General features: G+C 35.1%; 1 protein-coding gene across 3 annotated transcripts in view; it reads right to left on the bottom strand.

Moving 5' to 3' along the window:
• Positions 1–14,287, bottom strand: part of SLC24A2 (solute carrier family 24 member 2) — a 60,150-nt gene that overhangs the window by 32,652 nt on the left and 13,211 nt on the right. For all 3 annotated transcript variants that reach the window (XM_039319429.1, XM_039319431.1, XM_039319430.1), the window contains exon 3: positions 103–211. In XM_039319429.1, the coding sequence (XP_039175363.1) occupies positions 103–211 (109 nt within the window). The remainder of the gene's footprint in view (positions 1–102; positions 212–14,287) is intronic.

The raw sequence follows: 14,287 nt of genomic DNA, 5'->3' as shown, positions 1-14,287 counted from the left end.
AGAGAAATATGTGCTTAGGAAGATAGTTTTAGTAAACATTAACTTCAGAGTGAGTGAACAACATAAAAATCAACAACAACAACAATAATAATAAAATGATACCTTCAGCCAGTGGATCAAGTGTGTGGATCATAAGTTGGAAAATGCTGTTCCTCATTACACTATTGTGCAGAGATGCAGAACTTCCACCCCTTTGGAGGCATGGTTTAGGCTAAAGGAAGGAGGAAGAAAAGATTTCTGAGCATAAAATAGGGGGGAAATTGCTACAAAATAGGATATTTTAAACAACAGAAAGAGACAGACATTTGTTTTCAACTTACTCTGCAGTAGAATGTGTATCTATAACTCATTTGCAACCTGAATTAGAATAATGGGATTGCCTTTTCATGAAGTCAATTAAAAATTCAAAGAGGTAATGAACAAAAACATCATTGTACTAAAATGACTTCATCTCGTGTAATGAATGTTGTGAGGAATGATAGCTAAAGGCTGTGATGTACCTCGTCATTGGTATAATAGCACCTGAGGTAATATAAATGCAATAGCTGTCTATATTATAATTATATTTCTATAATTATGTCTCTGGAAATTAAAATCCATTTTGCGATTCTATTTTTATTTTTCCATTCACTCATTCAAACCATTTTTCAGAGATTGCTTGGGCAAGTCCCTACAGTTTTCTTTCCTATAGATTTTCAGAAGTGGTCTGCCACTGCCTCCTTCTTGCCTGCCTCCAGCTTTCATCACACACACACTCAAACCTGGACACTCTGAAGATTTTCAGTTTCATTTCAAGGCTGAAGGGTAAACAGTATCAAAGGAATGTAAATAAAGCAGGGGCTTGCCTACAGAGGTTGCTTTGAAATAGGAATGAGCAGAAGAAACATCCAAAGCAAATCCAGAGTCCCAAAAATCAGATCAGGGTTGTCCACCAATCCAGAAGTTCAAGCTTTCTCTCATAAACATCAAAGGCCAGAGGTCAGCCATTGTTTCCAACAAAGACAGCATGGTCAGAACTGCTTTTTAAGGCCACTTGTCTCTAATACGCTTGCCTGGTGAGGAGCCTAACAGAACTTCTTTGCTCTGCTCTCGTCTATTCATTGAGTGTGGGAGCAAAGATGCCAAAATCATCTTCATCTGCCTTCTCCATCTGGCTTTGCAACTAAGGCAGGACTAGAATTCAGTCACCCAACTTCTAGCCCGATGCAACAGAAAATGAGCACATTTGCATAAGGTCTTTAATTTTTTTTCTAATCTTGCTAGTTTAAAATACATACTCTCATCTCATTTTCTGTGGGCCAAGGTTATCTGGATCTCAAATTTGTCTCCCTTGGTTGTTTTGCTTTCAAAACATTACCTGTGTCTTATATAAAAGAATCTGGAGCAATTCGGTTCCCTGGGTTCCAGACTTTAAGGAGCCAGGATTAAATAGTATAACTATTAAGCCACAATTCACTTAAAAAAAAAATACAAATCAGCAGAATAGCAGCCAAAGCGTAGGTTTTTTTAGCCAACAAAAGTTGATGGGAGGTTTGCTTCTTTTGTCCCACAACTGAAGACTGATGAATAATGGAAGTTTATCTTCTGTGAAAATGAAAATGTTAATTACTTATTTCTTATCGTTTCTTTTTTCCTCAACATATTTTGAATTCAGATTGTCTACTTTCCTATCATATCTATGTCCAATTCCCATTTCTGTGGTACTTATTATATATTTGTAATTAATACAAATTGTGTTTTATAATTTTATGTTTTAAAACAGGAAAATGGGAAAAAGACAAAAAGGAGACAGAAGAAAAAATTACAGAAAAGGCAAAAGGAAGAAAAAGATATAATAGGAAAACACAGGGGAGAACAGAAATATAGAAGATAGTTGAGATATATGTTCTCTAATATTTTTCAAGAATATAAGGCTACCAGATTTGGTCTGCAAACCTCCAAATGACCACCAGGTGGGAACAAAAAGCTGAAATTGTTTGTTTGATTTTCGGAGGGGGGGGGGAATCGCTTGTATAAGGTTAAATGAATCAGATGATTTCCATTCCAAAACAGGGCTAGAAATCATATTAAATCTGGTATGAAGAATCAATTTTATTGAAGAAATAATATTCTGATTCAATGTATTGCCTCAAAAGGAGGCAATAACTTGACAATTATTGATATGTGTGAGGTCCAGAATGGATTAAGAGAAACTAGACAAATTTATTAGAAATTTTAAGAAAAATTAAAAACCAACAGAAACTAATATACAGTAAGAAAAATGAAAAGTGGAGAAGTTTGTGGCATACAAGTTGTAAAAAAGAAAAGAAAGTGATATTAATCTTAATAAAAGGGAATACTGTAATAACAGGTAGTGTGAATAAGCAAAAAGTGTTTCATCAATATTATACTACTTTATAAAAAGATCAAGAAGTTCACACAACTGACCTTTAAAGGAGATGAGACATACTGTCTTCTTTGTAGTTTTCTGCTTGAAACAGTAAAATTTATTTCTAATCAGCAACTGATCTGCAATACTTTAGAGGACAAATGTTCTTTCATTTCAGTGTTCCCAAATAAGAGCATTTTTTCAGAAGCTGAGCTGGTTATTGACAATTATATGTAAAAAGTTCTACTTTCAACACAGGATTTTTCAAGTGACTGCTTAGTTTCCACCCACTGCTTCTTGTCCTGCCTTCAGGTACTTTGGAAAATAGGTTGACCCCCTCTTCTTTGTGGCTGCTCCTCAAATGGGGAACAGATCACCTCAGTCACCCCTAGCAGCCAAGAAATTAAAAGATACTTGCTCCAATTCCTGAAACTGTATGGCAAATGTTTTAGCCATAGTTGATTAGGATATTAATTTCTGCTTGATTGTTTGTCTGTGTTAATCTCTGCTTATCTGGAGTTGGAGATGATTCTAAGATTCTTTCTTAGCTTTTATTGTCTCTTTTGAATGGTGTGTAAATATAGTTTACTCTACCTGGTATTGATGGCTGATTTGTCCAAATGCAAATTCCCTTCTTTTTAAAAAAAAAAATAGCTTTGTCCAGGGTGCTCACAGTTTCTTAGCTGCCACTATAGTTGAGTCTGTCCATGACTTGTGACATTAAGGAATTTTTATTGCGTCTTCTGACTGCTAGTTGGTGTAAATAGATGCTTCTGCTAGTCTATTATTTGTTTATCCTAAGCAATGGCCACACTCCTTACACTCTATGTTATAGATGAGTCCTCTTTTTTCTCATAGGATCACCAATCTCACCACTCTCATTATAAGACTGTAATGAAACATCTAGACACTACAGCAACATACAATCAAAAGCTGAGAACTACCAAGGGGAAAAAACTACACTCCATCAACACTTGTGAAGCAAGCTACTGTGTATAAACAGAGAACAAACCCCACATTCACTGGTGCTGATGATGTTACCTAGTCAGATAATGAAAAGTCTGCAAGCAAATAATCAAGCTCACCAGATCACCAACTGAGCTACATAGTTCAACCCTGAGCTACATAGTATATATTCTGTAGGATACAACTGGTTTCTCTGTAAAGAGAAAAAATAGGATAAAATACAGGAAAGGGCGATTTCTCAGTTTAGAGTTGGAAAGCAATTACAAAAAAAATTGTACTTCAACAGAAGATAGCAGGAGAGGGAACCTTTGGGTAAAGATTTATCTTCTGCAAAAGCTTGCCCCACTGTATTATCTAGCCTTCCAGGTTTTAGATGAAGACAATTCAACTTTGGACCCTATGTTCTCCATTCTAATCTTTAGTAATAACAAGAAACCCTAAGCGAATAAAATTCTTATTGAGTTTAATTCCAATAAAGTAAATCATTTATACCTATTTTTCCAACTGAAGGAGCAACTAAATAACAAACATAATGGTCATAAAAATAATCTAGAAACACATCTCACTTGAAAGCAACACTTGTTCACTTCTTTCAGTATTTGAACACAGATGCACAGATAATTGTTCCATTTTTATATATATCACCAAATAGCACTTTAGTAAAATAGCAGTTCACTGTAAAAGACTGTACTTTGGATAAATTAAATACCTCTGCTTTTTTAACATAAATTAAACATCTGGAAGCCATTATCTAATTAATAACTATGATAATCAGGACTAAGGACAGGACAAACATTTAAGAGCATTAAGGTCCCAACAAATCATGCCAAATTTTGTTTCATATTAACAAAGCAGGAGCTTAACATATTATCCTGTAACAAGTCTACTGCAAAGAATCACAGTATGTTAGAAAGATTATATGCCTGTTTACCAGTTGAACTGAAGCTCCAAGTTAACTGAATTCCAGATTTATTGGAGCTACAAATTTGTTTAAGAATTGATACTCTTGTCTATGAAACCTCCCTTTTTTTATTCTAAGATAGGGCTGCAGAGCCCAAACTTAACAAAAATTGTTTTAAAAAGACCGTCTCATTTTATTGTAAAAAATAAACATTGTTAAACATTTTATAAAGTTTGACTTCCAGTTTGCCATTGCGGCCACCGCGGACACTGGACTTTGACTACAACCAAAGAACCAACAATGCAGAAGATAACAGAAGAAGTGGAACAATCAAATATTAAGACAGAGGACTCAATGAACCAACAAATACAGTTAATGGAAAATCCAGAAAAGGGAGTGACAACATTGAAAATGGAAAAGACTTTCTATATAAATCAGAAGAAATTTGAGAAAGAAGAACAGATTGAATGGAAGATAAACATATTAGGGCAATTATGGGGAATTGGAATAATAGGAAGACAACTTTATGAATACAAATGGGCCAGTCCTTCCCCAAAAATGACAATTAAATGGTTTCCTTTATTTCAAGTAACATATAGAATAATAGAAGGAGATCTAATTGACAAACTAAAAGGACTGATATGGAATCCTAGTTGGCAAAAGAAGAAAGCCAGAATAAGGCTGAAGAAAATTGGGGTTTTGATTTATTAGAGGGGATTTCATATTATTAATTAGAGGGTTAAACGGAGAAGTTGAGATAAGAGGAATTCTGGTCATTAGATTTAAAATATTTGGAAATTAGTTGAAAATAAGGATTTTATCTGTTTAATATTTAAAAATTAGACTTAAAAGAAAAAATAATTATTATTATGAATATGTTTGATTTATTGATTAACCCAGGTAATATATACAATGGTTTTGATTTATTAAAGGGTATATGATATTATTAAGTAGATGATTTAATATGGTGGGAAATAGATAACTTTTAGGAAATAGAACAAGATTATAGAACAATTTGTCTCTGACAAATTGAAAGATAAAAAGGACAAGTACAGAAAGTGGAAAGAGGGGAACATAACTAAGTCAGAATATCAGCAAATAGCCCGAGCCTGCAAAGATGAAGTGAAGAAAGCCAAGGCTCAAAATGAACTAAGGCTTGCGACCAAAGTCAAAAATAAAAAAAAAGCTTCTTTCAACATGTAAAAAACAAGAAAAAAGTGAAGGAAATGATTGGTCCATTAGTGGGTGGAAGTGGCAAGAAGGTGACAAGCAACAGGGAGAAAGCAGAACTATTTAACTCATTTTTTGCATCTGTCTTTACACAAAGGGAAAAAACAGACCAACCTATCAAAAATAGTGCCATAAAAAACAAAATAGAAACACAAGTTAAGATAGGCAAGAAAATGGTTAGGGAGCACCTGTCCAGCCTAGATGAGTTCAAATCGCCAGGACCAGATGGATTACACCCCAGAGTTCTCAAGGAACTGGCAGATGTGATATCGGAGCCACTGAACTATATTTTTCAAAGATCCTGGAACACAGGGGAACTACCAGAGGACTGGAAAAGAGCTGATGTAGTTCCCATCCTCAAAAAAGGAAAAAAAATGGATCCAGGAAATTACAGACCTATCAGCCTGACCTCAATACCTGGGAAGATCCTGGAAAAGATAATCAAACAACGAATCAACGAACACCTAGAGGCAAACAAAGTCATTACTAAAAGCCAACATGGGTTTGTCAAAAATAGATCATGCCAGACAAATCTTATTGCATTCTTTGACCAAGTGACAAAATTAGTGGATCAGAGGAATGCTGTGGACATAATTTACTTGGACTTCAGTAAGGCATTTGATAAAGTAGATCACAACCTACTACTTGACAAGATAGAAAAATGTGGGGTAGACAGAACCACCACCAGATGGATCCGTAGCTGGCTGACCGGCCGTACTCAGCGAGTGGTCCTCAATGGAACTGCATCTATATGGAGGGAAGTGTGTAGTGGGGTGCCCCAGGGCTCTGTTCTGGGCCCAGTACTCTTCAACATCTTCATCAACGATTTGGATGAAGGGATAGATGGGGAACTCATCAAATTTGCAGATGACACCAAGCTGGCAGGAATAGCCAACACTCCAGAAGACAGGCTTCAGATACAGAAGGATCTGGACAGACTTGAACACTGGGCACTAACTAACAAAATGAAATTCAATGGTGAAAAAAGCAAGGTTCTACATTTAGGCAAGAAAAACCAAATGCACAAGTACAGCATAGGTGGCACCATGCTCAATAGTAGTAACTGTGAGAGGGACCTCGGAGTCCTAGTAGACAATCACTTAAATATGAGCCAGCAGTGTGCTGCAGCTGCCAAAAAGGCCAACACAGTGCTAGGCTGCATTAACAGAGGGATAGAATCAAGATCACGTGAAGTATTAATACCACTCTTCAATGCCTGGTAAGGCCACACTTGGAATACTGCATCCAGTTTTGGTCACCACGATGTAAAAAAGATGTTGAGACTCTAGAAAGAGTACAGAGAAGAGCAACAAAGATGATTAGGGGACTGGAGGCTAAAACATATAAGGAACGGTTGCGAGAATTGGGTATGTCTAGTTTAACGAAGAGAAGGACAAGGGGGGACATGATAGCAGTATTCCAATATCTCAGGGGCTGCCATAAAGAAGAGGGAATTAAGCTATTTTCCAAAGCACCTGAAGGCAGGACAAGAAGCAACGGGTGGAAACTAATCAAGGAGAGAAGCAACCTAGAACTAAGGAGAAACTTCCTGACAGTGAGAACAATTAATCAGTGGAACAGCTTGCCTCCAGAAGCAGTAAATGCTCCAACACTGGAAGTTTTTAAGAAGAGAGTGGATAGCCATTTGTCCGAAATGGTGTAGGGTTTCCTGCCCGAGCAGGGGGTTGGACTAGATGACCTCCAAGGTCCCTTCCAACTTTACTATTATTATTATTATATTCAAATAGATAAAATGTGTATTTTGGATATTAGATTCTGTTATAAACTGAGATAAGGGAAATCTTGGTTACCTAAAACCTGAAAATTATAAATATCAAAGATTAAATTGGAATATTGATGGGAAACTAAAAATTGGGAAAAAATTTATAACAGGATATGGATTGTTTATGAAGGTTGAATGTAAAAAATAATTAATATACGTATAAGCTAAAAATTTATTGATAAATGTAATAATGATATTTTACTGAGTTGATATAATAAGAACTGTATCGGCTTAAATATGAGACAGTAAATGTTAAGGGAAAAAGAAAGGAAATATTTGATGTTGTAACCTGAGATTTGTACTAAAGATTTTGTTATTGAACTATTGATTAACCCAGCCACCACGTTGCTTTTTAAATACTTAAATATAAAATTGGAAAATAAAATATTATTAAAATTTTTTTATAAAGTTTGCCACAATCCAGAGAATACTAGCTTTACAGTCTCATCAGTTTATAGATATACGCACACATGCTAATTTGTGTGTGCATGTGTGTGTGTGCATGTGCACACATTTGGGGAAAGAAAACACATAATATAGGTGGTATTATTTGTAGAAGACTATTTCTAGCCTCATTTAAGGAGCTGAGTGCACATTTGCACAAAATGTGTTCTACTTCCATTCGGAGAATTACAGCTTTTTCAGTGATTAGTGATACAGCAAAGGATTTATCCATCTATCCATTCATCTTCATATAAATAATTAAGATAACAATCTTACCTATATGGTTAAGTGAAGCAAAACATTGAAAAATATTCTCAAAATCAAAAACATTACATAAACCTTAATAACAGGTATCATAAAAATTCTCAAGAAACTATACAATGAAGTAGTAACAAACAAAGCAAACAACAAACAGACGAAAAGTCCAATGTTAAAGTGATAAAACATCTTTATAAGGTGAACTATGGATGTCAATATATTTTACAATTGTAGTAAAATAAGCAAATTATTAAAGCTCCCATAGTTTCGTGGAAAAATATGTTTCCATAATCAGATTCTAAAATCCAAAATTCAAGCCCCATTGTTCAGCCCTGGACATTCTAAAGGTTAACAAATGATGGATGATTATTTTTGACTTCAAATATCTTTTCCAAAACCATGGCTGGAGCATTAGCAGTGTTTTGCAAGGTGGCTTAAATAACAATAATCTTGGAGCACCTGAAAGCATTGGATTTAAAAATAAAAAAATAAGATGTTCACATAGGCTTCTCCAGCCAGATTTATTAAAAAGGAAAGGATTATAGAATTCCACACAATTGAACATTTAACTTTTAGGATTCAATTTATCTCTCACTTTGCTAGGGCAAATTTTTCTTCATTATGTTAATAATAACACTTTGATGAACAGGAAATTTAGCTATTCATTTTAAAGAAAAATGTTCAGATGTTCTGAACTTCCAATGCTTTCCAAATCACTCTTACCCTACACTCTGGCATCAAGACCTTAATAGGTGCTACTTAAATTAGGCAATAAATGGTTCCAATGATAATCTGTCATAATATACAACTCTAGAGCCAGGTCTACACTTACTTCCATCAGTTCTACTCCTCTCTCCAAGAACTGACTTTTGAGGGAGATGGTCTCTCAGACAGATGCAGAATCCTCCATCTGAAGTATGCTAACTTAGAAGCTCTCATGCTCAGTGGAATTATTCAAGATGAGCTTTAGTGATCACATCAGCAAGAAACAAAATAATTGCAAAATGTGTACTTGTTAGGTAAAATGGCTCCCCTCAACATAATGGGAACTAGCAAGCCTTGAATTCCTTCTTTTGTTCTCTCTTTCAATGCATAGTTTCAAAAAGTGGAGCAGGGTTTCAAATTACCATCATATTGGCATATTAGATTTCTGGTATAGGCTTTTCTTTCAGTTTTCAATGGTGCAAAGCAAACTGAATTTATCTCAGGCACTACATCCAACTAAAGATTTGCTCTTTCTCCTTGGCCATTTCACAAGTGTGGTTGTGCGAACTATTTGCTTCTCATTTTTTTCTGGGAATCAATTGATAAAAGATAAGATATACTTAAAATTAACAATCAATCTCCATGAATCAGATCAAACTGACTAGATATATGGACATATCCATCTGTCAGTCCTCCTGCTCCATCTGACTTCTTTATTCTTAAGTTCTATGAAGAAATATTAAAGATACTAGAAATGATTATTTTTGAAAAGAGAAAGTTGAATCAAAGGTAGGAAAAGAGAAGATTAAGATAAGGGTAGAGAAGAGAAGATCAAGAGCAGAAGAGTCAAAGCACAGATAAAATAGTGTAGGAGAGAAGGTCAATAGCAGAAAGATAAAAGGGGTGAAATAAAAGAAAAGATCAAGAGTAGAAGAGTCAAAAGGCAGAGAGGAGAGGAGATAAAGATCCTTAAAATATCTGAAGGAAATTTATAGAAGAGGAAAACCAAGACCTTTTGCTATTGTTCCAAAGTGCAGAATGAGGAATAATGTGTTTAAGTTACAGGAAGATAGATCCAAACAAATGCTTCCTAACAGTAAGGGTAAGTTGATGTGGGAACTAATTACCCAAACTTTAATGGTCTCATAGGAAGATCAAGTAGAGATAGACAATCATCTGCTAGCAGTATGAGCAGGGGATAAGATTCAACTACTCAGTTTTCAATATGAATTTGAAATAAACGAATTCAACACCAATTTGAAAGACTAGTCAACTTAAGGGTTATAACTGAATGCAAGGTTGAGATTCTAAGTATCCTCACTTGGAAGTAATCTCATTAAAAGTAAATCATAATAATAATAATAAACACAATAATATAAATTAATAATTAAGGTGCAATAATTAAAGGCTTGAAAGCAAATCAAGAAACAAGACAAATTATACTGAAAAAACTACAAACTAACTTGCTGAATGCAATGTTTAATAATGATTAATGTCTCCTTGTGACAGTCATTCAAACAGACAACTTTCCTTCACACTGCCATCACCATGGGAATGCATTTTGTTTGGCATTTAATCAGAATCAAGCAACACAAAGCCTGAACAGCAAGTTATTCATTATAGATAAAATGTTTCACTCCTACTGGGGCATGCAGTAGTGTCTCATCTAGTTATTTCTAGCACTTTCATCTATTAGACTGTGCTTCCAAACAGAACACAAAAATAGTCTCTTTACCTTTTTCTTTGGTAATAAAACCTTCCAAGTGAATTAGACCAGGGCTTTTCAACCAGTGGTACAGGTACCACCTGTGGTACATTGGCACCTGGCAGGTGGTACGCAACCATCCTAGAAAAGTGAGCCCAGAAGAAGCACCAATCAACTGGAAAGCAGCACTGATCCTGGTGCTTCTGCTGAGCCCAGAAGAAGCGCCGATCAGCTGGAATGTTGCAGCATCTCCAGGGTCTTGTGATTTACATTCAGAGGCTTGGCAACTGATTCATATTTATGACGGTCACAGTGTCCCAGGGTCATGTGAAGTGACCAAAACCTGCTGCAACCATCCAGCAGATGGGGGGAATAAAAACCAAACACCCCCACCCCACCCCCTCAACAGAAATGCTCACAACAATGAAAACCTCGGACAGGAGGAAGAGCACCACTGGGCGGGCAGGCAGATGTCTTACTCAGCTGTGGTTTGGGGGGCACTTTTTCAGTGCCATTGTGACTTTGATCAGTCACTAACTAACCGTAACAGTTGTAAGTTGAGGATCTACCTGTACTTCTTTCACTTTTTTCCTTGATCAAGTTTTCAAGTTTTCGACACCTTGCTAGGCGTACTCAGGTACTCAGAAATTGCCATATCCTAAAAGTGGGTTGAAGGTGAAAAGGAATTAGAATGAACCCTGAATTAGACCATGCTGATTTCTGAGTCTTTTACACAAAGGTATGCAATGGTATACTACAATTAAAACTTTTGCAGAAGTAAAATAAAGCATATTCTATATTTATTAGGGATGAGTAGATCTTTTGAAAGAGCTACTTTGCAGCGTGTAAGAATATGTACAAACAACTCTCTTTGACTAATTAAAGCAGCGTGCATCTTCTTTCAGGCTTACAACACTACTTCATAAACTGCTCTGTATGTAACCACATATACAGCTATTTTATTCCACAACAAAATAAACTGGCTTGTGCATGCACATGAAAAAAGGTGTAGCTACTTTAACTATTTCATTTTCATCTGGGAAAGAAATATATATATTTCTTTTTTAAAAAAAATATTCTCAATTTGTTCAAGACCACCTCTAAAATTAGGAGTCAAATACTAAGAAGGAAAATGTTAGTGTTATTTTATTTGCTACCCTGCTCTACTGCATGTGTGAAGGCAGTTTCATCCACTTTCACATGAATTATGTTTAGCTTGATTATGCCAAATTTAGAGACTTATTATTCCCCCTTTATTTTTAGTGGATTTGGTCAGGATATCACCCAAACAGAATACATCTCTAATATACAAATAAGTCATGCTAGGCATTGATTCCTTTAACATCTGAGCAAAGTACTGAAGAGCAATGCAATATTCCATATCTAAAAAATTCTATCTGAAACATTGGAGAGCAAAATTTTACCAAAATGTGGAAATAATAGCTACAGAACATCTAGATATTTCTTACCTACCTGTCTATCTATAATTAACCCTTATAATCCATCAGAATAACGTTCCATATGCTGGTCTAAGGATCTGAGGTTCAGAAATGTCCATTGTTATTGGATATTAAATATAAATATGCCTGAAACTGGGAGAAAGATAGCCAGCGAACTCCTGGATACTGTGAGAAACTGAACAATTTGCACATTCTTACAAAACGCATGCATCTTTTAATATATTCCGTCACATCCCTCTGTGTAAATTACCAAGTTTTTAAAAGAGAAATTTTGCCTGGAGCTATCAGTAAATTTCATATGTATGTAAAATCTTAATTAGGCTGTTTAAATAACTCTTGCTTAAGGGGCTTCCAAGCCAGTTAAATCAACCGTTTCTCCCACTGAAAATGAAAAATATAAGTAGGCATTTGGCGTGAGATCAAACTAATCTCACACATCTCTATCTTAATCTGCAGCACATCTGGAACATATCTTTCCCTAGCAAATTCAGAGGTGACCAACAGTGAGCAGTTTCTGTGCTGACCTGACTTCTAGTTTTATTTTATTTTTTATAAAAAAGAGTATTTAACTGATTTCTTCCCATTAGAGTTTAATTAATATAACTATAAACCTCCTTATAAAAGAGATTAAAATATGCCTGGCATAATTTTATTACAAATGAGAAGACCAATATAAATCCGACATTATTTTTGCATATAAAGGCATGATACAATATTTAAAGGTCCAAGAGTTCTTTGCACCACACTGTATTAATTTTGGTGGTGGCTCTCCATGGTCCTGAAGTAATTGGTTTTAACTTTCAATTAGAGATTTGCTTTTAAAAGCTTTTTCTAATGCTTAGTCAACATTTAATTTGAACTTTGAAATAATGTTACTGTGTCAATAGGAAATGCAAATGTTCTCTTACCAAGAGTTTTACTTCCAGTTCTTTTCATCAATGACACCACTGTTTAGCCAAACATGAAAAGCTTCAAAACTTTACTTAACTTAGTGTGGTTGGGTTCATACAACATGTTTAATCAGGTCAGCTAAAGATGACATGGTTGCATTTGCACAACTTTGTTTCAACTTTGGTTAGGTTTTTTTTTGTGTGTGTGTGACTTCACATGTTTGCTAACTTTATGCTTCGCTTAAATATTTTGTGCAAATTCAGATTATTTCCTCTAATTCATTGATGAGATTGATCTACAAAGCACGTTGTTTAGTGGTTTAGCCTACAACTATGTAGCCACTACTTTCATGAAGATGTTCAACCAAAAGGAACATTAGTACTAGCAATTGGATAATAGCTTTGAAAATGAAAGAGATCCAGTGTGGATTCCTTGAAAAACAGGCACAATGTAGATACTTTTAAGGTATCTGACACCCATCTCTTCCACAAAGATGTATTTATTACACTCTGGATCCGTCTGGTTAATCCCCTGGCTGGATCAAATCAGTCATGACAGACTGGGTCATAAATGCACGTGGCTGAATGTGTAGCTTTAAGTATTATCACAAGCTGAAAATGATTCCACAAATCCAGACCAGATGGGGCAATGGATCTCTAATTTGAACTTGCCTCAACTATGGCATGCAGGTCAGCATTGAGGCAAGCGATTTTTATCCACAGTGCCTTACAAAAGAACCATAAGCACCAATATTTAATTTATGCTCCATAAATTAAATATTGATGCTTGGTTCTTTTGTAAGCCCCTGAATCATCTGAGATATTTCCATAGGACAGTTATTCTCAGGCACAGAGGATTTATTGCTATGTAATAGACATGATACTGTTTTCTGACTAATTTTCATTTAGTTTCTTGCTGAAATTTCTGCTACATGTACTTTACTGCCTCACAATCTATTTCACTGCCTGGAAATTCTTCAGTGGTAAGACATTCAAGCAATATTGGATCAACAGCTGTATCTCATGTGATGGGGTCTCTCTCTCTCTATTCCTCCCTCCATCCATCCATCTTGTATTAATTATTTTTATTTGAAAATCTTACAAAATTATTGAGATTTTAACTACCACTTTCATGAACAATGACTTTAAATATATTTGCTGGTAGAAACATACCAGAGAAGTCGAAAACCCACTTAAACCAACATGAACAGAGAACGGAGTATGAAAATTCAGCTATGTTTAAAAGCAGGTTTTCTCAAATAAATACATTCAAACTGATATCTAGCTTTAGCTTATAATATACTACTTTCTGGTGGTGCTTGATAACACATTTAGTGTAATCAAGGCACAAATATTAAAATAGTAGTTGTCTACATAGCTTTCAAAAACTTATGTTGCACGAAAAGGCAATTTTTATAAACTTTGCTTGTGTTTGTTGCCAAGTCTGTTGCTTTTCGCTTAATGATGAGCTATAGAGACTATTTAAGGTATCAGATGCTTAAAACATCAATATACTGTTATTGAATAAAATTACACTTATTGTTAAAATTGAACTTTTAATTATTATAAAAATAAGA

This window comes from Crotalus tigris, unplaced genomic scaffold (genome assembly GCF_016545835.1).
Source record: "Crotalus tigris isolate CLP2741 ecotype Arizona unplaced genomic scaffold, ASM1654583v1 scf7180000023589.2044511, whole genome shotgun sequence".
Classification (NCBI taxonomy): domain Eukaryota; kingdom Metazoa; phylum Chordata; class Lepidosauria; order Squamata; family Viperidae; genus Crotalus; species Crotalus tigris.
Note: the sequence above shows the minus strand (reverse complement) of the source record. Positions and strands in the feature narration are given on the sequence as shown.